Source organism: Pholis gunnellus, assembly GCF_910591455.1.
Source record: "Pholis gunnellus genome assembly, chromosome: 7".
In the NCBI taxonomy this organism is placed as follows: domain Eukaryota; kingdom Metazoa; phylum Chordata; class Actinopteri; order Perciformes; family Pholidae; genus Pholis; species Pholis gunnellus.
In genome coordinates, this window is record NC_136533.1 from 1,783,469 (window position 1) to 1,808,866 (window position 25,398).

General features: G+C 45.1%; 1 protein-coding gene across 1 annotated transcript; it reads left to right on the forward strand.

The window, feature by feature from the left end:
• The first annotated feature begins 138 nt into the window (after positions 1 to 138).
• glg1a (golgi glycoprotein 1a) lies at positions 139 to 25,310 on the forward strand. Its single transcript, XM_079162764.1, has 25 exons — positions 139 to 1,045; positions 8,055 to 8,084; positions 8,381 to 8,467; positions 10,469 to 10,684; positions 12,314 to 12,517; positions 12,656 to 12,727; positions 12,840 to 13,026; positions 13,149 to 13,363; positions 13,984 to 14,105; positions 15,392 to 15,493; positions 16,133 to 16,286; positions 17,703 to 17,927; positions 18,310 to 18,372; positions 18,544 to 18,657; positions 18,809 to 18,897; positions 19,456 to 19,573; positions 19,952 to 20,044; positions 20,160 to 20,297; positions 20,726 to 20,849; positions 21,031 to 21,173; positions 21,587 to 21,688; positions 22,355 to 22,462; positions 22,798 to 22,918; positions 23,325 to 23,431; positions 24,212 to 25,310. Exons 1-25 carry the CDS (start codon positions 710 to 712, stop codon positions 24,377 to 24,379), a joined length of 3,438 nt encoding a protein of 1,145 aa, XP_079018890.1. The 5' UTR covers positions 139 to 709; the 3' UTR covers positions 24,380 to 25,310.
• The last annotated feature ends 88 nt before the right edge of the window (positions 25,311 to 25,398 follow it).

Genomic DNA, 25,398 nt, shown 5'->3' on the forward strand with positions numbered 1-25,398 from the left:
TTAATTAATTTAAAGACAAAAAAGTGATTTAATAAATACAAATAAAAGATTCATTAAACATAGTTCTAGTGGCATTATAACGTATAAAGCACAATACTATTTTACAGGTACGTAAGAAATTCTAGTCCAGCTGATAGATATCAGTCATTTAAAAGAATAAAATAAATCTAATCACAATATCTTGGCTGCTATTTATTTATTTATTTTAAAGACAAAGAATAATTTTGATGTGAACCTTTACATTTGTTATTAAAGAACAAGTTTCAGTTTCAGTCATAGATCAGTTTGTAAATCACTTTAAACATGTTTTTTATTGTTATAATGACACTTTGTACATTAAATCCGTAATTGTTACATGTATTGTGTGTAGTTAGCTCCATCAACACTAAGAGAGGTTTTATTATTAAACTATACATTTGTGTTCATGATTTCATCTTCATCTTTCATCTTTATGACATTTTTCAGACAATCTTTAATGTTTTATAACTCAGGTTTTTTTGGTTAAATCAAAAAAATAGTTTTGTAGAAAAGTATATTGATGTACTTAGTTACTTTCCACCATTGCTCTCACTATGAACCCACACGCGCTCATGATTTATTCATGAGCTGTCCACGGTAAAAAAAAAAGAAACGTCTGCAACTTTCCTCCTAGTACCCATTTCTCCCACCGCCCGTGAACGCAGCAGCAGGCTGACTGTGCTCTGTGAAGATGGCGGACTGTCTACGTGTTCCTCTTCTTCTCCTGCTTTGGATCTTCTGCATCTTGTCGTCTCTGCACCCGATTCGAGGACAAAACAACGCGATCGCCAAACTCGCCGGTAATGCCGATAACGCACCGAATCATCCCGCCGGAGGTCCGGTGATCCCGGGAGGAGCCGCCGGAGAGAAGAGCCTGGTCGCCGGGGCCTCGCTGCAGAGGAGGCGCTCTACCGGCTGGAAGTTGTCCGAGGAGGCGGTGTGCAGGGACGACCTGAGCCGGCTGTGCCCCAAGCACTCGTGGAGCAACAACCTAGCGGTGCTGGAGTGTCTCCAGGACCGGAAAGAGGTACGTTTAGCGACGTGTTTCTGCAGGAGAAGAAGAAGAAGCCTGGGTGTTTCCTGCTGGAACAAACCAGCTAACTGGTAGCTGCTAACGTCACGCCAATCCCCGGTCACAGATACAGTAATTTAAGAGCTATGGCGTCTTATTCAACATGTCGCACACTGTAGAGAAATACTGAACACATATTCAGAGTCACCGGGACCCACTCTACTATTCGGAATGATGCAATGCACAAATAGCGTTTACTTTCTTTTACAACCTGCAAGTTTATGACTCGTGTCGCTGCATATTTTCTTGTCTTAGCACGTCTCATTGTAACCGCGTTACGTTAGAGTAACAGAACAAACGGCTGTATACCACCGACATTAAAGAGGTTTCTGTGCAACACGTTTGAGCCGAATTCACCAGAAGACCCAGTTGTTACAGATTAACACTGAATGTTGCTCAGTTTGTTGTCAGTGATTCAACAGCGAGCTGTAACTCAGTAAAACAGGCAGTTTATCAGCGAGGTCTGGGACACACTAAAAGCGACGGTGCACCTGGACTAAGCTAGCTGCTAATTACATGTTACAATTAGCAACAACATTAGCCAACGGGCAGAACAGAGGGCTCAGAACCACAACTCACACGTTAAGACGTGATGAGACACATCGGTGACGTGGAGACTTTAGTAAAACCAGGATAGCCAAGCTGATATTAACAGTGAGCTAACTGTGTGCTAACGCTGCTATGCTAGCAGTTGTTAGCCTCTGGGAGATGTTAGCACAGATAACGTTTCCTTTAGATTATACTTCATCTAAAGCCTCTGACTACTAGCTAGCTGAACTAGCTAGTGATTGACTGTGTGTGTCTATGTGTGTGTTGAACCTGGTTTTAAAGTTGTTCTGTGTCTCTGGTTAAACAGTAAGAACAGTTTAAACCCGTTTTATTTGCAGACTCTGGGGTTTAAACGTTGTGACTTGCCTTCCTCTCCAGCAGCATGAGGAGCCACTGAGGCTCTTCAGTGTAGTGAATGTTGTCCTGACATGTTTAGGCAAAACACACACACACACACACACAACCACAAGATGATGATCAGACTCCTCCTGCTCTCTGTAACCGTTTCTAACAAGTGTCAAAACATTTGTTTTAAACTCTTAACACAAATGCCGACTCAGGATACAGTTTAAAGTCAAATAACGTATTTTAAAAAGGGCGTTCTTTTGGTTGCAGAACAAACAAGAACGTTTGCTGTAGTTAATCCTTTATTAGTTTAGTCAATATGTTATCGCTGATGGTAACATGTCTTGTTTTGTTTGGCCAACAGCCCAAAGACTTGAAGACGTTGTCGTTAGAACAACAAGCAGGAACCAGTAAGGTTTGGATGATGGCGGTGAACGTGTTAGACTCACCGCTCCTTCGTGAAGTGCATCTCGCCGTGAAGAGGTGCTGTTCCCCGTCCTCGGAGAGAGAACCGGCGCCGCTCTTCCTCTTGTAGTTTCTCAGCAGCAGCAGCCGCTGGATGTATTTATCTTTTCCCACCTGAGTCCACAGGCCGTTTGTTTGAGAAAGGTGGAGAACGATGACTCATTGTTTACTCTCTCTTGAGGCTCCGTCCACACTCGCACGGTTTCCTTTAAGACCGAAACGACCTCCGTCCACACCAGCGTTTCAGCATCGTTAGTGAAATGATCTCCGTCCAGACTTGTGTGTGCCGGTGTAAACGGGAAGTAGATTGGATGCTTAGAGTAATAAAGTATTCTTTAATAATGAAAGGTTGTGCTTTATACTTCAGATGTTCGTCTATGAACTCAAACAAATTAGTGGAAAGTTTTAGATTTTTCAGACTTAGTTACAACGCTGCAGGTTTTACTGTCTTGTCTCTCACACAACTAATATATTTCACAATGAAGACGTACAAATCAAAGTTTACTAGACGATGGATCAGTAGATGTGGTCAGCACACAATCGTTCTGCAGAACAAAATGAGCGTGAATAAGAAAAGACGTAGTCGTGTGGACATGTGGCCGGAGAGGTGTTTCCAGAAGCGTGTCTGCAGTTGAACCTGTGGTTGCTTCAGGTCACTTTGTGACCTTTTTTTTTTAGGCCCGTTCCAGTCTGTGTTGAGAGCTCGCTCGCCGGCTGCTCGCCGACTTCCTGTTAAGCTCATTAGCTGCTCGTCAACAGCAGCGCTGCAGCCGACGGAGAGAGATCTCTAGATCTGTATACGCGCTGCAACGGGAGCTTACAGGCGGCTGAGACGAGCTTTTGCTTTGTGCTCCGTTATCTGCTTCCTCAAAATCACAAGTCGGCGTCTCTTCTGCGCCGAGCGGCTTCACCAAACGCTCTTACTGCCGGCGGCGGGCCGGAGAAACGCCAAACGGATTTTAAAGAAACAAAACCTTCTGCGTGATAAAAATACGGACCGTTTGAAATATTGACTTCTGTCCTCTGTGATCGTAGGTGTTTTGTAGGCTTCTGGTCGGTTTCTCCACATTTGACACATGAAAGTGAGGAGCGGAGATCAGACGAGTACACAAAATGAATCCGCAGCAAGTTCTGCTGTTATGAAGCTTAAAGATCTAAAGACCTCCGGGTCCCGTTCCTCAGATGTGAGGATTTGCTGCTTTTCTCTGTTTCTACGTTGTTGTTGTTGATGGAATATTATTTTCGGGTTCAGTTGGACTGTTGAGACAAAACTACCACCTGAAGTAGAACCGAACTGTCGATTATGTTAACAATTGTTTGTTTCTTGCATGTTAGTTTGCTACTTTACTCGTTACAGAAGTTATTGTTCTGTACTTCACTGTTCTTTGTTTTCTCGGCGCGTTTCAAACGCCTCGTGTGTCTACGGTGTGTTGACATGAATGCAGCTCCTCTCAGTGAAGCAGGTTTGAGTCTTTCGGGCGCGACGTCTCTCTGCAGACGTCCACCTCGTCTCAGATTAAAGAGCTGCTTTTGGACTCGTAGCATTTTTGTGTGTCTCCGGCCTTCCTGCTGGTTTGCTGTGGTTTTGTGTACGTGGTGCAGAGCCTCCAGAGAGGAGGAGGAGGAGGAGGAGGAGGAGGAGGAGGTTCTGCAGAGTGAAGGTTTTCACTCTGACCCGTCAGATGCGTGAAGCCTCCGTGAGTCCGTCTCCGTCTCGGCCGCCCGGGTTTTTTGTTTGATTGGCAAATTAGCACATTAATGCAGCGGGATGTTCACTGTGGAGCGGCAGACTTGTTGCTCTGTTTTCAGCTGCTTTTTGCTGTTGAGCAACACCAGAAATGAAACCCTCAAACCTCCGGGCAGCGCCGGCCTCTGTAGGAGCTTCGTTGGTGTCGTGTTGAAGCAGGAAACACAAACTGTTGCCAAAAAAACCTTAAAAAACACCATTGTCTACGACGGAGCATTACCACGACAGAGTACATTGTCTTCTGTGTCTTTTACTAATATATATATATATATATATATATATATATATATATATATATATATAATGTACTTTACAGAGTACTCTGTCCTTGTGATAAAGTAAACACTTCAGCTTCTCTGAATCCCTGAACGCTGTCGTCGTCCTAAACAAAGACTTTCGGAGCGTTCGGGTGTTTTTATTCTTGTATTTCGGTGCTCACGCTGCCATAAAGAGGAAACTAAGCAGCATCCTTTAGTGTCCTTCCATCAATCCAGCGTCCATTCAGGATCATTGTGCTGACGGTTATCTGAACGGGTTGCTGCAGCTGCAGCTCTGCTGCTGTCCACTGTGTGATAACAACAATAATATGAATAATCTCGCTGACGTTAACCAGTTATTCAACCATCTGAACCACAAAACCTGCCAGCCGGATGGAAAAGCATGTTTCTTAGTTGTTGTTTTTTTAAACAACCGCCAAAACTACACCGTTTGTCACAGCCAGAAGCTGTAAAGACGGTCGTTATCATCAGATCTTCATCTTCCCGATGGTCCATGAACACATCATGTGGGACAAACGCTTCCGTCATAAAATAAAAACCCAATCAGAGCTTAAACTTGTCAGTGAGTCGCGGGTTTGTTTTCTTTCTTTCTTTCCGTGTCGTCAGCGGTGCTGAAAACACACAAACATCTGTCGCACACCTGACCCGAGCACGGCCCAGATGTGTGGAGGCAAATAAAACGCAGCGCGTGCAGAGACTCGAGTCGTCCGTGTTTATTTAGTATTCTGTTGATCGGCTGGTAGAGAACAGACGCTGCGCTGCCTTTTCTCTCTCGCTTCTTGTCGTCTGTGGCTCTTCTTTCCGCTCCGTGATCTTTTGTGTGCTGGATCTATTTGACACACCTCTTCCCTCCTGAAGCTTTAAATTTACTTTTGAATGTATTTTAAATGCGACTAACCTTCTTCAACACGCTGCCAAGTGTCTCAGTCACTAGCAGCCTTGATAAGAAAAAAAAGGCCAAGAAATGGTTGACAATGGAAACCTTCAAGACGTCGCCTTGGTCTCTCTCTCCCCCTCCATCACTTCACCTCATTCTCTCTCTCTTTTCCTCTCCATCACTTCACCTCATTCTCTCTCTCTCTTTTCCTCTCACCCACATCCAATTATAGCTCAGCCTCTCGTGGGTTTGTTCCCAGGAGGAAACACTAATGAGAGCTGATTAAGTTTAATTTATCTGCTTCTCTTAAGTGAGACGGACGTCTTCACAAACACAGATCTGTAAACGTCTCCGTGTGACTGAAGTGTGAGTGTGTGTCTGAATCCTCCCGTTGTGTTGGATTACATCTCCAGCTGCTACTCAGTTTGATTAATACGACGTCTGATTCACCTGAACACTTCGTATCCTTTCGCTACATAATCTGTTGTTTTTCCAGTTTTCATCTGTTTTTTCAGAGGCTGGTGTCATCGTTTATTTGGGCTTTTAACCCTCTGAACCCCCCAAACTACACCGTTTATCACAGTCATTATCATCTGATTTTCAACTTTCCGACGGTCCTTGAACACATCATGTGTGACTGAAAAACGGTTACATCAGAAAACGCAACAAAAACGAAGCTTAAAATTGATTATTTCAGCAAAAACATTTTATTCTACGTTCTTCTTTAAATATCTCCCTGAATGAAGCGTTTGAAGTAATCAGATTCTGTAAAAAACCTAAAATTCTGAACCTTTCAGTGAAACTATGAAGACATGTTCTAGTTGTCTCAGCTTCTAGTCATGATGGTTCTGTTTCCACAGAGGAGCAGGACTTCATGTTACAGAGAAGATCAAGGCCACAGAGAGAGATGTGAGGAGCATGAGAAACGCCTTAAAGCTGCTTTGTGTTCAGACGGTTACATCAGCGGGAGGTTTTTGGGCTCTCGGATCCTCTTGACGGAGCCGGACGGACGCCCACATGAGTCACTCTGTGCTCTGCAGCCGTGGTGGTCCAGAGGTGGACTGAGCGCGTGCAGAGGCGGGGTTTCTCCCCGCGGGGCCAGAAGCACAGAAAAATAAAACAAAAGGCCTTTTTCTTTTGCTGTCTGATCGGCGTCAGACTGACCGGCTCCGTCCACGCTCTCTGTGTCGACCTGGCAAAAAAAAACATGATGCTGCGTTCAGGTGCACGTTGGAAAGCACTGGAATTCCAGCTTCAGTCCTCATCAACATCAACACTATGCAAATCACTGTGGTGTAATTGACTGGAGCCCATAGAGAACAGTTCTTCTTTCTTTACAGAACGGGAACAAAAAGCAGGACAAGCTGCTCATGAAATCACACACAGAAGCTGTTTTCATGTCAGAAGACTCCTGAAATATTCAGATATGTACTTAATAAAATAATAAAGGCTTTATCTGAACTCCGGGGGTCATTTCTCCAAGAAGCATTTATTTATTTTATTTCCCCCTCAAGTCGACCGCTGAGTCAGCGCCGCGCTGTTTATAACGGCCTCAGTGTGAGCTGAGACGCGTTCACTGTCTGTGTGAAGGGCTTTTGTGACACTCGTGTGTAAAGTACACTACACACACACACACACACACACACACACACACACACACACACACACACACACACACACACACACACACACACACACACACACACACACACACACACACACACACACACACAGACAGACGGCCTATTTCTGGCCCGTGGTCTGGCTGCTGTGTGGTAAACAGTCAGAAACTCTTGGACCATCTGCACACACACACACACACACACACTGTCAGTAATTCCTCCGTTGGGAATACAGCAGTGATTTGGTTGCTCTGGTTAGGAGGTTAAGGGGGGGGTTGGTCAGCATTAGACTTCCTGTCTCGACCAGCAGCAGACAGACGGGTTACCTCAGGTCAACACAGCAGGAAAAGAAGAAGCTGCGTCCTGAGTCGGCGTTTCCTACTCCGGTTCTTTAAAGTGAATCCAAAGCTTCATGTGTTAAAGCTGCATTCTGTCTAGTGTCCACCAGGGGGCGACTCCTCTGGTTGTATAGAAGTCTATGAGAAAATGACTCTACTTCTCTCTTGATTTATTACCTCAGTAAACATTGTAAACATGAGTTTATGGTCTCAATCTCTAGTTTCAAGTCTTCTTCAATACAGCATGATGTTCATTTAGTCAATGATGTAATAAACAGTGAGTGACGTCACGATGACGACGTTGTCGTCTTATAGAGTCTGTGGTCCTGCTGAGGGCTGGTGGGCCAACGCTGCATCTCTTTCTAAAGGTTTCTCGATCCTTGTAGTTGGTTCTCTGCCTCTCAGAATCTATTTTATCTGTTTCTTAGTCACGTCCTCGTGTTTGAAGGCCTTTTTAAATGAGGCAGGTTTAACCATAATGTCTGCGCCGCTGCTAGACTCAACAACAGGCGCCTGAACGCACCGTTACACTACAGACAAGCTCGCAATGGATTATGGGACGCACCGGCTGTGTCCTCCAACTTTACATTCCTGCACATTTCTTACAGCCTTGAGTTTAATCTTGAATGAGAGCCGAATCGCATTCATCGACCTCTCAAAGAATCTCTGGAGAAACGCTGTGAATCCTGAAGTTCTCTCCGATGTGTTCGCTCTAACGTCTCCTTTCTCTCCTCCTTTTTCAGGAAACTGAGATTGCAGCCGAATGCAACCATGTAAGTGTCTTCCCTTCCCTAAAACACCACTTCCCAGCATGCACCATGTTTGCACTACAATTCCATGTAGTGTATGTTGAACCATCAAAACAAACATTGATCCAGACATCTTCTGATTGGGTTGAATCCCATCAGCTTACATTTTAAGACTCAAAGTTCTCTCTTTAGTCTTTGTCTTAGACTCTGCTAGCATGTGGATGGTGTGTGTGTGTGTGTGTGTGTGTGTGTGTGGGGGTGGGTGTGGGTGTGGTGTGTGTGTGTGTTTCCACATGTTTCATGTATCCTTCCTCCTCCAGCTGCTGTGGAACTACAAGCTGAACCTGACCACCGACCCAAAGTTTGAGTCCGTCGCCGTCGAGGTCTGCAAGACCACCATCTCTGAGGTCAGTCGCTGAAACCGAACCTCTGCGGCTTAATTACTTTATTACTTTATAGATTACGTCAGCAAAGAGAACCTCAAACTAAACACAGTGGTTTTAAAAAGATGCAGCTTGTAGTTGTGTGTAGGTTAACGGTGCTCCTGTCCGGATTATTGGGGCGGATCATTGATCGCTGGAGTCGGTGTCTGTAGCGATCACTGCATCTATTTGAAGCCTTCTGTTTATTGTGTGGTGTTATTTATTTATAAAAACATTTATATTAAGTATTGAAATGAGTAAGTATGATGAATTGCCCCTCGACTAAGCCCCGCCCCCCCCCCGGAGCCCAAACTGTCACGAACTACATTCACTGAATAAATATCAAATTTTTGGAAAAACATCAAAGTGATTTCAGAGAGAAGCGGACAGAAAAGACTACGATGAGTTTGACATCCTGGATTCATCCTTCAAACTGTGAAAACAGGTTAAAGAGATAAAGAAAGAAGTTAAACATCAGAAGACGACGAATGAAGGAACAACACTGTTCCTCTTTATTCACTGTTAGAATCAGTGAATACTTTCAGTAGCTAGCGTAGCATAGAGGTGCTAACGTACTCTGCTAATGTTAGCTCCGGGTAACGAGTATCACGATTACGAAACGTTGAACCAAAAAGCATTGATGAGTCCACGGAGCCGGACCACGCTACGCTACGATTGGCCAGTATGTGTTCGAGGGGCGGGACTTAGCGACAGAGCAATTGACAAATGTTTATTCTCTCTTAGAGACGATCTCTCCATCATGAGCTCCTTTTATACACAGAGGTCCCTCCGTGCTGCCGTAAAGAAGAAGATCTTTTACACTGAACCAAATAAAGCCGGCATCACGCCAGCAAGTAGTGATTTTAGGTTTGAAGTGCAACACGATAGAAATGTTTGGAACATATTTAGATTCCAGATTAAGATCTGTGTGAAGTGTCTCTATCAGCCATCAGAGAGAAGCTTCCTGAAGCTGCTCACAAACCACATCCGCCCACCAGCTTCTCTACATCTGATCACCAGTCCCTCTTAACCGTTCGCAGGTTTGTTTTAAATCGCTTCATCGTAGTAATCAAGCAATAAAAACAGCACGAGGCGAGCGGCCGTTTGTCTTGATCAGGAGTCTGAGCGGCTCTTTATTAAAGCTTCTGACTTCATTTCCTTCATACATTGTGTGACAGCTCAGCATGCTTGATTTTAATATATGAATCACATTAATGACCAAACACACACGAAGCAAACGTCTTCACCTCTTCCAGAGCACAAAGACGTTAATAAACATGTCAATGGATGTGTTTTTATGGCACATTTACTGCCTGGTTCAGTCTGGTGTTCTTATCGACCTTATTACCAGCAGCAGCTGTTATCAGGAGACCGGCTCTGATGAAGCCTCAGCAGACGGACTCCGTTTAGAGAGCAGCTGGTGAACAAAGTGGAGCGTTTAGCAGCTAAAGAGTCGAGATATAAGCTTTCTCTGTCTGACATATTCACCATAACCTCTTTTATTAGTGATTAATATGTCTGATGTGTGGTTACTGAGCGTTGCATTGCCCCAGAGTGGCCATCTTTCTGCACACATGCAGATAAAGTCGACTCTAATTATATTATATTATAGTTAATGTTGTGCTGATTGTAGACACAGATTCCAGCGGTGGCTGCCGAGGATTGTTTTCCATCGTTTGATCCAAACATTTCCAATAACTCCAGAGCTTTTTAAACTCTAAAAGTCAAGATTTATTGAAACAAGATTAAAAAATGTGTGCTTTCATGTAATGAGAAAATTTGCAATCTTTTCAAATCATCTTCAAATTTTCAAATTTTCAAATCAATCAAAGCCAATCTTTTCAGCAATCTAACAGCACCATTAATAACATTTAGAGAAACGCAAAACAGCTGCAAATGTTAATCAAAGAGTTGATATTTCTCGAGGCTAATTTATCCGTGTTGCACGTTTACAACAACATGAAGTTCGTTCGTTTCTTCACTCAGATTAAAGAATGTGCGTCGGAGGAGCTGGGGAAGGGCTACCTGGTGTCCTGCCTGGTGGACCACCGGGGCAACATCAGCGACTACCAGTGCAACCAGTACATCACCAAGATGACCACCATCGTCTTCAGCGACTACCGGCTGATCTGCGGCTTCATGGACAAGTGTCGCGAGGACATCAACACGCTGCGCTGCGGCAGCATCAGCACCGGAGAGAAGGTAGAAGCTCCGGCCCGTCGCCGTGTTCACGACCAACACTAGTTATGGTTTGGTTCTGTTCAGGGCCGAGTCCGTCCTGTTCATCATTAGCTCTCGAAAAATAGCTTTAAATTCAGCAGATTTAACCTGGAACAAACGGTTAGTTCTTATAAATAATGATGTATTCTTTGGTTATTAGTTAAAATAACAAATAAGAATTCTCTGTTTTTGTAATGCGCTGAGTTTCAGTAAAGATCAGACGTCTTACAGATACTAGAAGATGGAGAATGTGAGCTGGAACTATTGGGTTACAGCTGATTTAACACGTTTTCACGTCACATCTGACCGTTTTTTTCGGTTTATTTCTTCCTTCAAAAGTCCTCTTTAAAAATGAACCCTCGAGTTGAGCTGCACGGTGGTGTTGGTGGTGTTAGAACCACTTCCTGTCTGCAGTGACGCTGCGTGAGTGTCGACACGAGTGAACGGCGATAAAGACGGAAGCTCAGTAGGTTCAAACCTCAAAACGGGTCAAAGAGGAAGCTGAGTCATCTGACAGTTCCTTCACTAATGTATATAATATATAATAGTATATTGTTTACTTTTTTACCAAACTCATTTTGTGGTGGTCTTAAAATAACCAGAAACTGTCCAAAGTGTGACTCAGCTGAGAAAAGACAACTTTGACAGCAGCGTTGTCAGCGAGCGGAGCGAATCGATCTCCTGTGAACGTGTTCTGCTGCTGAGCCAAGCCGAAACCTCCATAAGCCCGTTAGACACGCGGTTATTATGGGATATCACGCCGGCACAATTAGAACTCAGAGCAAATTATTTATTTGTCAGCGGGGGAGCCGAGTCGGGTTCCTTATCGGGGATATTTTGTCACGACGGCTCGTTTCAGTGCCGGATTAGACGAAGCGCGTTCTCCCACACTGAGCTCGTCTGTTACCGACCAATAAAGCATACAAGACGTTACCGACGAAGCGATGCATGGAGGGAAAGGAAAGCTCACTCTGTGTGGGATTAGTGCTGCTATAAACGGCTGTGATGTGTATTTCACATCAAAAGCCTTCACTGCTACCTCGATGAGGGAAAGATGACTTCATATTTTAAAGTGTTTGTTCTTGAAGTCATTCAGCTTAAAACTTTCCATTTAATAAACACGTTTGCGACGTGCGCCTGATCTATTCATTAGATTTCTATGTTTCAGATGATGGTTGCTGTTGTACCCGGACAGATAATAAAATCCCACCAACGTGTTTTTATGTGTCGACACCGGAGAATTTGAACAGGCGGCAACCTCCGGTTCTTTAAAGTGAAGCCAAAGCTTCACGTGTTAAAGCTGCATTCTCTCTAGTGTCCACCAGGGGGCGACTCCTCTGGTTGTATAGAAGTCTATGAGAAAATGACTCTACTTCTCTCTTGATTTATTACCTCAGTAAACATTGTAAACATGAGTTTATGGTCTCAATCTCTACTGTAGTTTCAAAATCAAAGATGGCGTCGGCCCAATCCCAAGATGGCGATGACTAAAAATGCCGAACTCGAGTCTTCAAAAAAACCGTCGTCCACAAATCAATTGGTCACATTTGTTACGCTGTTTCTAGAATAGATGTGTTTTGACTCCGACGACCTCGTTGTTTCCCCGCGCAGGACGTCCACTCTCAGGGCGAGGTGATCGCCTGTCTGGAGAAAGGTCTGGTGCGGGAGGCCGAGGAGCAGCCGGGGGCGCACCCCATCAAGGACGAGTGCAAGAAGTCCATCATGAGGGTCGCCGAGCTCTCCTCGGACGACTTCCACCTGGACCGGTACCTCTACTTCTCCTGCCGCGAAGACCGGGAGCGCTTCTGTGAAAAGGTGATCAGAAAAGCTCTTCAACCAATGACGGAACCAAAGAGTTATCACCTTCAGAGTAACACTAACGCACTTCTTTAAACACTTACTTCCTGTTTAGACTTTTTCTGTAATATTCATTCATTTTATGTATTTTTCCAGACTATGGCCGGAGAGGGACGAGTTTACAAATGTCTTTTCAATCACAAGTTTGAGGAGGCGATGACTGAGAGGGTGAGTGAGACGCCGCTTTACTTTCAGATCCTCGCGTTGGATAAACCGCGCCAAGAGAAGAACGATACGACCGCCGCGTTACTGTATGCTGAACCTCTGTTTGCGTCCTTAGTGCCGCGAGGCGTTGACCACCAGGCAGAAGCTGATCGCTCAGGACTACAAGGTGAGCTACTCGCTGGCCAAAGCCTGCAAGTCGGACCTGAGGAAGTACCACTGCAGCGCCGACAGCAACATGCCCCGAGCCCGAGAAGCTCGCCTCTCCTACCTGCTGCTCTGTCTGGAGTCGGCTGTTCACAGAGGTCAGTCCGGCCGCTCCGGCAGTCTTTAAAACACCATAATAAGAAGCAACTTCTAAAAAGTCATCATGACTCCCGTCGACTTCTATCGTCATTCTCTCTCTAAATCGTGGTGTTGGTTTCAGGCCGCGTGGTCAGCGGCGAGTGCCAGGGCGAGATGATGGACTACCGGCGGATGCTGATGGAGGACTTCTCTCTGAGTCCGGAGATCGTGCTGCACTGCCGGAGCGAGATCGAGGGCCACTGCTCCGGTCTGCACCGCAAGGGACGCACGCTGCACTGCCTGATGAGGGTCGGCCGGGGAGACATGGGCTCCATCGACCCCAACTGTCAGAGGGCGGTGAGTCGTTCACATCGATGCGCCAAGCAGCCACGTCGTGTTTTTATCTGTAAGCGAGGAGGGAAACTAGTCATGCAGGCAGCAACTTTTACAAGAAAAGGAAACGACGACCAGGATCCTGTTGACCCAGAGTCTGTCTGAGTCCCCTCTGATAAACCGTTGGTGTATATACGTCTAGGGCTTTTATTGTGAAAGGTAAGAACAGGAGGAGTGGGTGTGGTCTTTGTGGAGGTTGAGAGTTTGCCGTCTTGGTTCAGACTAAAGTGTAAGTTTAGCGCGACGTGATTGGTCGATGCCTTTCTTCTCAGTGTGATGTTGGTGTTTAGTGTGAAGGTTCGATCAGTTCGGAGTGTTGAATGTTTCCCACCAGTTGATTTTGTTTATCTCGGAGCGTTGCGACAAAAGGAACCGCTCCGTCATGTGACTCAGCATTCTATCATTCTGCTGCTTCACTTCTGTTCCGTTTGAGAAGTTGTTTTATTTAATAAATAGTCATTGATTTGAGCTGTTCTTATACTCCTTAAGGCTTTCATTCAATCATCAGAAGTCAACTTCCCCAGAGAGAGGAGCTTCCAGCTCATGTTGTTGTTGTTGATGTCGTTGTTGTTTTGTGTCTTCAGCTCCAGACTCTGATCCAGGAGGCCGACCCCGGAGCCGACTACCGCATCGACCGTGCGCTGAACGAGGCCTGCGAGTCCGTCATCCAGACCGCCTGCAAACACATCCGCAGCGGAGACCCCATGTGAGTGACCCCGCGACCTCTTCATCCACTCTGTGTCCGGTGGAGGACCGAGTTCCTCTCATTCACTCCGTCTACACACACTGTACTGATGCCAACACACTACAGAAAGACTTCAGCTCTCACGTCATTTAACACTTTGGAGGGAGGGAGGAGGGAGGAGGGAGGAGGGAGGAGGTGGAGGAGGTGGAGGAGGTGGAGGAGGTGGAGGAGGAGGAGAAAGAATGAAACTATATATTTGTGTTTTTAAAGATTGTATTGTTTGACTAGAAGCTGACGGATGAAGACGTTCATAAGTAGAATAACGACGATCCGTCACATCACAGGACACGTTGTTATAAAGTTTGCATGTTTTTAAGGAATGTTTTCGTTTCATTACTGAAGCTTTCTGATTGAAAACTTAAAAACAACCAAATCACATTCTGGTGTCTGAAAAAAAGACGTAAGAATACGTTTTATACACAAAGTTCACAACTTTTACAACCAGTTAGTAAAACAAACAAACGATTAAAAGCTGGTTTAACCTGAATGTGTGTCCTGTATTCACCACCCTGGATATCATTTCAAACAGGAAGTTTAATAGATGAAGACAGTTCATTTATTCATGTTTTCTTATGGCTTTATGATTAGAACGAGAGCGGCCAGACACAATGAACATTTATTATTTCATTGTTCATTTGATTTGTGATCATCGTCATCTGGTTGCTTCAAACGCTTTATTCGCTTTATTTTAAGCTCCGTTTTGGTTTCTTTTTTTTTTTGAAGGAAGCGTTTATCACACATGATGTGTTCAAGGACCGTCGGAAAGATGACAATCTGACGATTATGGCAGTTTTTACCGCTTCTGGCTGTGATGAACATTGTTTAAATAAAAACATGCTTTTCCATCCTGCCGGTGGGTTTCTGGGGTTCAGAGGGTTGATTGCGAAATATTCTAAGTTTTCATTTAGTTTGTTAGAATAAAATGCTTCCTGCAATCAAACCTGATGACCTGCGTTTCCTTTTAGAAGCAGTGATTTAAAAGTTAAAGGATGTGCTCCTCCTGTGATTCTGCATCGTATTTACATTATATAGGAGTTGTGATTTATTATTTATTCACTGATGCAAAGACCCAGAGTTAATTTTCATTTAATCTGATTCAAAGAAACTTCAATTGTAAGTTCAACCTTCTGTAAAAAGATTAGATTTGTAGCTTCTCAGTTTAAATGCTGATGAAAGGAAAACGTTCTGCGTGTTTGAATAGAAGATGAAAGTTGAATAAATAGGTGAACGCTGTGTTTGTGCTGCAGGATCCTGTCGTGTCTGATGGAGCATCTGTACACGGAGAAGATGGTGGAGGACTGTGAGCACAGGCTGCTGGAGCTGCAGTACTTCATCGCCAGAGACTGGAAGTAAGTCCAGCTGATCCTCCGACAGACGTAACGACAATAAGAAACAGTTCTGTACCGAATGGACCTGTCGCAGCGCGGCCTCGCTCTTTAAATGAACGATGTCGTTCTTTATTAAACCGACCAATGAATTCAGTCTTTGAAATGCCCAAAGTGAACGTGGTTAAAAAATGAACTGATAGATTTCACCGTGAAACTTCTCCAGTTCATTACTGACAGAAAGACGAGTATTTATTGTATTACAAGTTTACTGACGTGTGATGTTTAAATATGCAAATGAGGCATTATGTGATGGTAACTTCTGGTGAATTTAGTAGAAATCTACAGACGCAAAAACACAAAGTAGGAAAATAAATGAAATTCTTTCCTCGAGTCTGAAAGAAGACGAGTTGTGGAAGAAAAATAGACCAAAATCTATAAATTGAGCAGAGCATTAATAACTGTGTTGTCTTTGATCATTGACTTTATTTAAATATCTAACAAAGCTTCACAGGACGACTTTGAAAACAGCAAATTACTTTCTTTAACAAGTGTTTCTCTGTTCAGTGAACTTTTCATATTCCTCACAGCTGAAGCAACGTTATGTTCACTCTAAAGTTGATGACCGTGTTGTTAACGCCTCCCTGCGTTGTTGTCTTCCAGGCTGGACCCCGTCCTGTATAAGAAGTGTCAGGGCGACGCCGCCCGGCTCTGCCACACGCACGGCTGGAACGAGACCAGCGAGATGATGCCGCCCGGCGCCATCTTCTCCTGCCTGTACCGCCACGCCTACCGCTCGGTGGAGCAGGGCCGGAGGGTGAGTCCGATCACTCGCACTCATCCACGCAGCATCGTTTCCCACAGAGCTCAGTCAACATATCTGCTGCTGTGGGTTCTTTTAACTTTGAATAATCTGCTTTTAAACAACACATTTTAAATGTTATAGATACTTTTAAAAGACGTGGCTGAGAACAGTCCGTCTGTGCAGCGCCTGTCCGCTCTTTGATTGATGGGAGTCTTTGGTATTTTACAACCTTTTGTCTAATGTTTCTGTGTCTACGTGAGGAACGGGGGCAGTTTCTGAAAGTTGCTCCAGTGTTGAAGGAGAAGGCTGCAGACAGCAGCCGCTCAACAGGCTGTGATGTAATCGGGGGAACTCCTCGCCGTCCTTTACGTCCACTGAGAGTGATTATTAGAGTCGGACGACATTATGGAAAGAACCCTACAGAGACACAACCTTTTACCTTTTGCTTGTCTGTTTGTTGTGCGTTTCGCTCTGAGAAGTCTCGTTCTGCAGATCTAAATATTCAGCCGTGATGTTTAAAACCTTTTAGACGACACTGAGCTGCACCAGACACCGGCTCTCACCTCGGTCTCTGGGTTTGAGCGAGAGACGTTTTATTTCTCTGGAGGCTTCTTTCCATAATGTCGTCATCCACTGATAGTAATCTGAGTCCGTTAGTGGCAACAACGCAAAGTTTCCCCCAAAAGATCACATTCCAGCCCGTTCACCGGCTGCCGTCTGCAGCGCTCTCCTTCAAAGCTGCACTCACTTTAAAGACTGTAGCCCCGTTCGTCCCTTTTTAAAGTGTCGATCCAAGTTTCTAGACTTTTCATGCTTTTCGTACACTGTAAGTCACATTGGAGCAGCCAAATGTGCAAAACTGAGTTACTTACTTAGGAAATAAACAGGAAGTCTGTGAACGTTCTCACTGACCAGAGAATATTCTCGTAGCTCCTCAGTGGGGAGTCTGAAGCAGGAAACCAGGGTTTGACTGTGAGTACGTCGTGCTGCTGAACTGATGATGATGATGATGATGATGATGATGATCACAGGAAACTGGACTTTCCTGTCATGATGGCTGGTGGTTTTAATTCTTATCTAACGTCGCTGCATGTGGGAGCTGATTTTAAAGAGTAATTGTGTGAAAACGTGACTCTTGAACTGTGACGTGAAGAATCGATGCAGATCTCAATCCTGGTAGAAAACGTGGTGCTGATGAATCAACCGGAGCCAAATGAAGTTCTTGATTTAAAAAAATCCGATGTGTTGTCCGTCCTTAAAGTGATGCTCCGCTCAGATATGTTGTTAATAAACCTCCACATCTTCAAACGGCCACTTTACATGAATACTAATCAGAGTGGAGTATCAGCTTGAGGCCTCCAACAACAGAAGTGAAGTGGTTTCTTCTTCTAACCCGATGGGGTCCCGTCCCCCCCGTCCCCCCTGCAGCTCTCCAGGGACTGTAAGGTGGAGGTGCAGAGGATCCTCCACCAGAGGGCGCTGGACGTGAAGCTGGACCCGGAGCTCCAGAGGCGATGCATGACCGACCTGGGGAAGTGGTGCAGCGAGAAGACGGAGGCCGGGCAGGAGCTGGAGTGTCTGCAGGACCACCTGGAGGACCTGGTGTCCGACTGCAGGGACGTGGTGGGGAACCTGACGGAGCTGGAGTCTGAGGTAACCGCCACACCTGCTGCTACCCATAATGCAACACTCTGGAGCAGGTTCAGGAGGCCTGGTGTCAAATTATCTGGTCAAAGTTAAATCAAAAAGCAAAGTTTCTCTACGTAGCTGAATACATTGTTGCCAACTTGGTGACTTTCTCGCTCGATTTAGTGACTTTTCAGAACATCTTAGTGACTTTATTTCTAAGAAGCGACGGAGCAGCGCTGGGAATGAACCCGATAGTCTGAATACGTCTCTTAAAGTTGTCGCTGTAGTAATCAGTCCACGACTCGGTTTTGTCGACCTCCAGACTGTAAACCAGTCTCTCTCTCTCTCTCTCCTGCTGGAGTGAGAGCCGTTTAACCAGACGTCCTCTGTTTCTTTGTGTCCTCAGGATATTCAGATGGAGGCTCTGCTGATGCAGGCGTGTGAACCCGTCGTCCAGACCTACTGCCATGTGAGTCTGAAGACTTCACTCCGTAAATCCACTTTGAACTGATCAATAACTCCAAACGTCAAAATCTATTGAAGAAATATGAATGTTATGATTTCCCAAATTCACAACATGTTTCTATCTTACGAAATATTCTCCCTCTCTCCCCTCCCCTCCCCCCCGTCTGTCTCTCAGGAGGTAGCAGATAACCAGATCAACAGCGGTGACCTGATGGAGTGTTTGGTTCAGAACAAGCACCAGAAGGAGATGAATGAGAAGTGTTCAGTGGGAGTGACTCACTTCCAGCTGGTGAGCAGACGGATCACCATGTGTGCATCACGATGTGTCGTCGTGATGTTTTTATTTCTCCGCTGACCCGCAGAACGGAGCTCTCAGAGACGTGCGCTGCGTGTTTTTCCTGCCGACTCGTCACTAACGCGCTTCCTCTGTCCGTCTACAGATTCAGATCAAAGATTTCCGTTTCTCCTACAAGTTCAAGACGGCCTGCAAGGAGGACGTCCTCAAGCTGTGTCCCAACATCAAGAAGAAGTAAGACGCTCAGCGAGACGTGTTTCTAGCTCAAAGGTGGAAAGTGATGCTCTTATTGTGTTCCAGGTGTTTTAGTGAATGATGGCCGCTCACTCTCCTCAAACTCCTCCTCCAGGCTTTCGCTGACAAAACACTGTTTTTATGTTTACTTTGTTTCCATCCAGTGAATACTGAGCAGAGTTTAGGACCGTGTGACGTTTACAGCCGTTCAGAGCAGGTTGTTGCTTTTTGGGAGCAATTTAAAGGTTTTAATATTTCACTTTGTTACATAAATAAATCTGTCGCGTTCGTTTCCTTTTGTTTATGAGATCAGAACAAAAAGAACGGGAGAGAAAAACAGAAACTGCAGAAACATTGTATCAGTTTTATATCTCCATTATGAAAGTGTGATTATTGAGAAACACTCACTCATCACAATATCATCAACCAGAAGAATCTGTTGAATCCACAGCAGAGAGGAGGAGGAGGAGGATCTGACATGAAGCTCTGGAACGAGTGTTGACCTCTGAACTCTCTCTCTCTCTCTCCCCCTCCCCTCCCCCCTCCTCCCCTCCTCAGGGTGGACGTGGTGATCTGTCTCAGCACCACGGTGAGGAACGACACCCTGCAGGACGCCAAGGAGCAGCGGGTGTCGATCAAGTGTCGTAAACAGCTGCGGGTGGAGGAGGTGGAGATGGTACGTTCTGACGTCTGATTGGCTCAGAAGCCTCGCTGTCACTCAGTCAGCGGCTCAGAGACAACGAGGCGACACAACCTGTTGTTGTTTTTAACTGAAAGACATTTAAAGTTGAGGACGAAAGTGAGTGGACACCTGAACCAGATCGATTCCAAAGACACAGGAAGTAAATGCATCAGACTGTGTGTGTGTGTGTGTGTGTGTCAGTGTTCAGAGAGAAGTTCACTGGATTTGATGTCCAGCTTCTAAACACATCTTTACTCTTCTTCTTCTTCTTCTTCTCTCGAGATGTTTCCTTTAAGCCGGTCTGAGTTTCTTCTTCTCCTGCAGATTAAAAGTGTTTTTATCTGTAAATCTTCTAAACTCTTTGTCTCTCAGTCGGAGGACATCCGTCTGGAGCCGGAGTTGTACGACTCCTGTAAGCAGGACATCAACCGACTGTGTCAGAACGTGGCCTTCGGCAACGCACAGGTCAGCGGCTACACACACACACACACACACACATATATTTCTTTGCAAGCAAGACTTTGTGTGCAAGAATGTAGAGTTAACGTTGAGATTGCGTCACCTCCGTCTGTCTCTGTAGGTCATCGAGTGTCTGAAGGAGAACAAGCGTCAGCTGACTCAGCGTTGCCACCAGCGGATCTTCAAGCTGCAGGAGGTGGAGATGGTTGATCCCGAGCTGGACTACCAGCTGATGAGAGTCTGCAAGCACATGATCAGGGTAGGCCAGTAAAACCTGCACCACGTGATCAGGGTAGGCCCAGTAAAACCAGCACCACGTGATCAGGGTAGGCCCAGTAAAACCAGCACCACGTGATCAGGGTAGGCCAGTAAAACCTGCTAACGTTAGTGGCTGACAGTTCGTGTTCGTCAGCCGATAGCTAGCATTAGCGTTAGCCCGCCATGCCGGCGTTCTTTCCTTTACATTGTGGACGTCTCTGTATCCGTTTGTCTGGATTCTTTTGGGGAACATTATTGACTTATCGCGTCCATGATTTCAACACTTAGCTGGCTTACAAATAGTCAAATAATTTGGACCACTTCACCACAGCTGTATAGCGTGACAAAAGAGCAAAATGGCCGCCGTGTGAACGCGGTGAATTGAACTGCAGACATTCTGAGAAATGAGTTGTTGTTGTTGTTTTTCAGCGGTTCTGTTCGGAGTCGGAGGGAAAGAACGTTCTTCAGTGTCTGAAGCAGAACAAGAACAGCGAGCTGATGGATCCTAAATGTAAACAGATGATCACCAAGAGACAGATCACCCAGAACACAGGTACACACACACACACACACACACACACACACACACACACACACACACACACACACACACACACACACACACACACACACACACACACACACACACACACACACACGGCTTAATTATTACATCCGACTTCTACCTCACAAGTATAACTTCTGTATCCGTGTGTGTGTGTGTTTTCTTCCAGACTACAGGCTGAACCCGGTGCTGAGGAAAGCCTGTAAAGCCGACATCCCCAAGTTCTGTCAGCCCATCCTGAACAAGGCGACGGCCGACAGCGAGCTGGAGGGTCAGGTCATCGCCTGCCTCAAGCTCAAATACGCCGACCAGGCGAGTCTCACGCTGTCAACGACTCGCCCGAGATGCTCCGAATGAACGACTCCTCTGAGCCGTCCTTCAATTAGCTGTTTTATCTTTCTTACAATAAACATTGTGTTGCTGTTAATTACTGATGGAAACCAGTTCATCTCCAACTATTGAGGATGAAAGATGAAGAGAAATATAATGAACAAATAGCATTAAGAGCTAAACGCTTGTGTTTGAGAAAGAGACGTGTGTGTTGAAGATAACATCAGAATATGTGATGTTCATACAGTAGATACAGAATATTCAATCATGAACCATTCGATGCATCAAAAGTCAAGAAGTCAGTTAACCTCCAAATAAGAAACTTGAGTCCTGGAAAGTTCTTGAAGTAATTATTTAAGTCATATAAATATAAATGTTTGTGTTTGTTGTCACAGCGTTTGTCTCCAGACTGCGAGGCTCAGATCCAGGTCGTCCTGCAGGAGTCGGCTCTGGACTACAGACTGGACCCTCAGCTGCAGATCCACTGCACACAGGAGGTTCATACATGCATGCTTTCTTACACACACACACACACACACACACACACACACACACACACACACACACACACACACACACACACACACACACACACACACACACACACACACACACACACACACACACACACACACACACTGAAAGCTGTTGTGAAAAAAAAAAAAAAAAAATCGCCAAAATCACACCGTTTATCTCAGTCAGAAGCTGTGAACTGAAAACTGTCAAACATCACATTTTCATCTTTCTGACGGTCCTTGAACACATCATTTGTGACGAACGCTTCCGTCAGAAAAAGAAACCGAATCAAAGCTTAAAATTGTGATATTTCATCAAACATTTATTCTGCATGTTTCTCTAATGTGTCCGTGTGGTCAGCAGGGGGCGATGGCGACGCGTTAGTTGTCTCAGAAGAAGAAAGCGCTGCTCTGTTTGGTAGTTTAGGTGAAACCGGCCGCTGTGATTGGCTGAAAGTCTCTAAATTTAGCCAGAAGGTTTGTGGCAGTGGTCCTGTTTGTGAAGTGGCTGCTGGAACAAAGCTGAGCAGATAACAACAGCTGAGCAGATCTTTCTTTTTTCATGTTAAAGATATAGACCGTGGGGGCTCGGTGCCTTGCTCAGAGGCTCTTGGGCAGCACATAAACAGCTGTTTTAATGTCTTTCAGATCTCCCGGCTGTGTCCGGAGGAAGCGGCGGCTCAGGAGCAGACGGGGCAGGTGGAGGAGTGTCTGAAGGTCAACCTGCTGAAGGTCAAACAGGAAGGATGTAAGAAGGTAAAGAAACCCCCGTGTGCTGCCTTCACTGACCGCTGAGGACGGCAGGAAACCACAGCGCCGTCGTCACGTCTCGGGTTTTAACACACAACCGTTTCCTCAACTGGCAATCACAGAATTCATGATGATGATAACTGTTCATAATAATGTATGATAATAACTTATTATTAAATAAAAGATGATAAATGACGATAATGAGTTTCCGTAGAAAATACAATTTTCAGCATCGAGTAAGAGACATTTTATCAGACTGCAGGGTTTGAAACCTTCTTTTTCTCCTCTTCCACTTCCTCCTTCTCCTCTCCTTCCTCCTCTTCCACCTCCTCCTCCTGCAGGAGGTGCTGAACATGCTGAAGGAGAGTAAGGCGGACATCTTCGTGGACCCCGTCCTCCACACGGCGTGCGCTCTGGACATCAAACATCAATGTGCAGCCATCCCACCTGGCCGGGGCCGCCGTGAGTCCACAAACAAACAAACAAACAAACAAACAAACAAACAAACAAACAAACAAACAAACAGAAAATACAAACACAGGAAGTCAGATAGGATTTGTATTGAACTGTATTAAATAGATTTAAAGTGAACGTTGTTTTTGACTCCTGAGAAATAAAAGTGCAACAAAAAGATGTTTGATCAGATGAGATGACGCTAAAGATGTAAAGTTTGACTATTTAGATGTGTTAACAGCCTTTTCTTCTCTTTAATAACAAACACACTGGTTTGTTTATAAGCACTAAAATAAAGAGATTTAATAAACTAAATAGCTTCTTACGTTCGTCTCTAAATCCTCCGACCTCAAACGTTGCAGCAACAAACTGCACGAGACAAACAAACGGGTTGAATGTTGCGTTGCTTCCTCAGAGATGTCGTGTCTGATGGAGGCGCTGCAGGACAAACGCGTTCGTCTGCAGCCGGAGTGCAAGAAGAGGCTTCAGGATCGCATCGACATGTGGAGCTACGCTGCAAAGGTAAAGTCAACGTTAGACAACGTCACTTACATTTAAACTATTGGTTTTCAAACGTGTTATTTTTTTAGAGAATGTACATTTGATGAGTGAGTTCTTTGTATTAGCTTAAAAAAAAACGTCACAAAATGTATTAAAACAAAAAGACGACAACAATAAAATGCTCAAAGATTTCGTCCTCAACGAAACTTAAACTGTAAGAGCTGCTTTACTGTATTTATTTGAACAATTTGCTCCTTAAATTCTTTGTTTTACAATTTAGCTTTTAAATTGATGTAACAAGCTTTTAGTTAGATTGAAGTACACATTTAAATTCAAAGCTTTTCTTATTTTGAAATTTACTGAATGAGCTATAGAACATCGTTTTAAAGGGGCCCTTTATTTTGAAAATAATTGAATGAGCTGAAAAAACTTATTTAAAGGGCGTTTTTATTTTGAAATTGATTAGATGGGGAACAAAGTTTTATGGGGCTTTTATTTTTCAAAAGTGAACTTTTATTTGAAACCGACTTAATGAGCTGTGCAAAATATACTTTATATGGGCTTTTACTTTGAAATGGGTGGAATGAGCGGCATTAAAATCATAACAATTTGAAATTTGTACAAAATTTGTGAAATGGGGCTTTTATTTTGCTATTGATACATGAGCTACATAAAATCAGTTATAGATGGGCTTTTAATTTTGAAACTCTGTTAACAAGCCGTATAAAATCTGACTTAAAGGGGCTTTTACTTTGGTAACTGCATGAAGTACGCTGATGTGAACCCCTCACTTCCTGTCAGGTGGCTCCTGCCGAGGGCTTCTCAGACCTGGCCATGCAGGTGATGACGTCGCCGTCCAAGAACTACATCCTGACCGTGATCGGGGCCGGCGTGGCGCTGCTCTTCATGGTGGGGCTGCTCTGCGGCCGATTCACCAAGCGCGTCACTCAGGAGCTGAAGGACAGGTAGACCCCGCCCCCCTCCGGGGTCAGGACACGCCCACAACAAGAGGAACCACACACCCTCCCCCTCCCTCTCTTACCCCCCCCCCCCCCCCCCCCCCCCCCCCTCCACTTCAACTCCCCTCACCCCCCTCTTCATCTACAAACACCCTTTGGCCCTTCTTCTTCATCGCTGGAATGACATTACCCACAATCCTGCAGACGACAGTCGGCTCGATCAGTGACTCACCTGCTCTTCCTTCCTTTTTCATGAGCCCTGCCCACTCTCTCCAGGAGGCCACGCCCCCTGTTTCCTCTTCTTCTTCTCTTCCCCGAGCTTTGATAAACGAGCGCAGGGTCCTCCTGTGGTTTTACTCCACACTCACCTGATGTAGATGCAGTATTACTCCGCAGTTATTTACTTCCTCTACCCCCCCCCCCCCCCCCCCCCACCCACCCACCCACCCATTGGCTGTGGGGCGAAGAGAAGGAGGGGGAGGGGCTTGTAAGAATATGAGGTCAAATCATATTCAGTGTAAATGTGTAGAAAGTGGGAAATGCTCATGTATAGAGCAGTTTAATGACTACAGTATTTCAATGACTACAGTGTGTGAGATTGTGTGTGTGTGTGTGTGTGTGTGTGTGTGTGAGTGATTGAAACTGTCTTTCTACCACCATATTGTTCTAGTTTGTCGTCCTGCTAAAGGGTTTTTCGGGGGTTGTTTTTGGCTCTGGATATATCTCCTTTTTTTTTTTTTTTTTTTTTTTCGCTGAAGTGTTAGTTAGATTTTATCGCCATGGGACTGCCGGGCGGGCGGTGCCAACCAGCCAGCCCTTCCACCGAGCCACAGATAAGAGACCCAGAGAGGACGGGGGGGGGGACACGCATCTCAAAACACTCCCAGCCAGCTCGCTCAGAATCTCTTCTCGCAGCAGGAAGAGAAGTACTTGTGGATATTTTTATTTTTTTGCTTTCTGAAACGGCAGACTGGCTTTTTAAAATATTTTTTTTTTTCCGGTCATGAACACGCGCAGAGAGCGGCTTGC

Excerpts from the sequence above, each read along its gene's own strand:
- glg1a (XM_079162764.1), top strand. The coding sequence starts at position 710 with ATGGCGGACTGTCTACGTGTTCCTCTTCTTCTCCTGCTTTGGATCTTC. Across the intron at positions 10,685-12,313 it reads GCATCAGCACCGGAGAGAAG|GACGTCCACTCTCAGGGCGA; the intron begins GTAGAAGCTCCG and ends TTCCCCGCGCAG. Across the intron at positions 22,463-22,797 it reads AACAGGAAGGATGTAAGAAG|GAGGTGCTGAACATGCTGAA; the intron begins GTAAAGAAACCC and ends CTCCTCCTGCAG.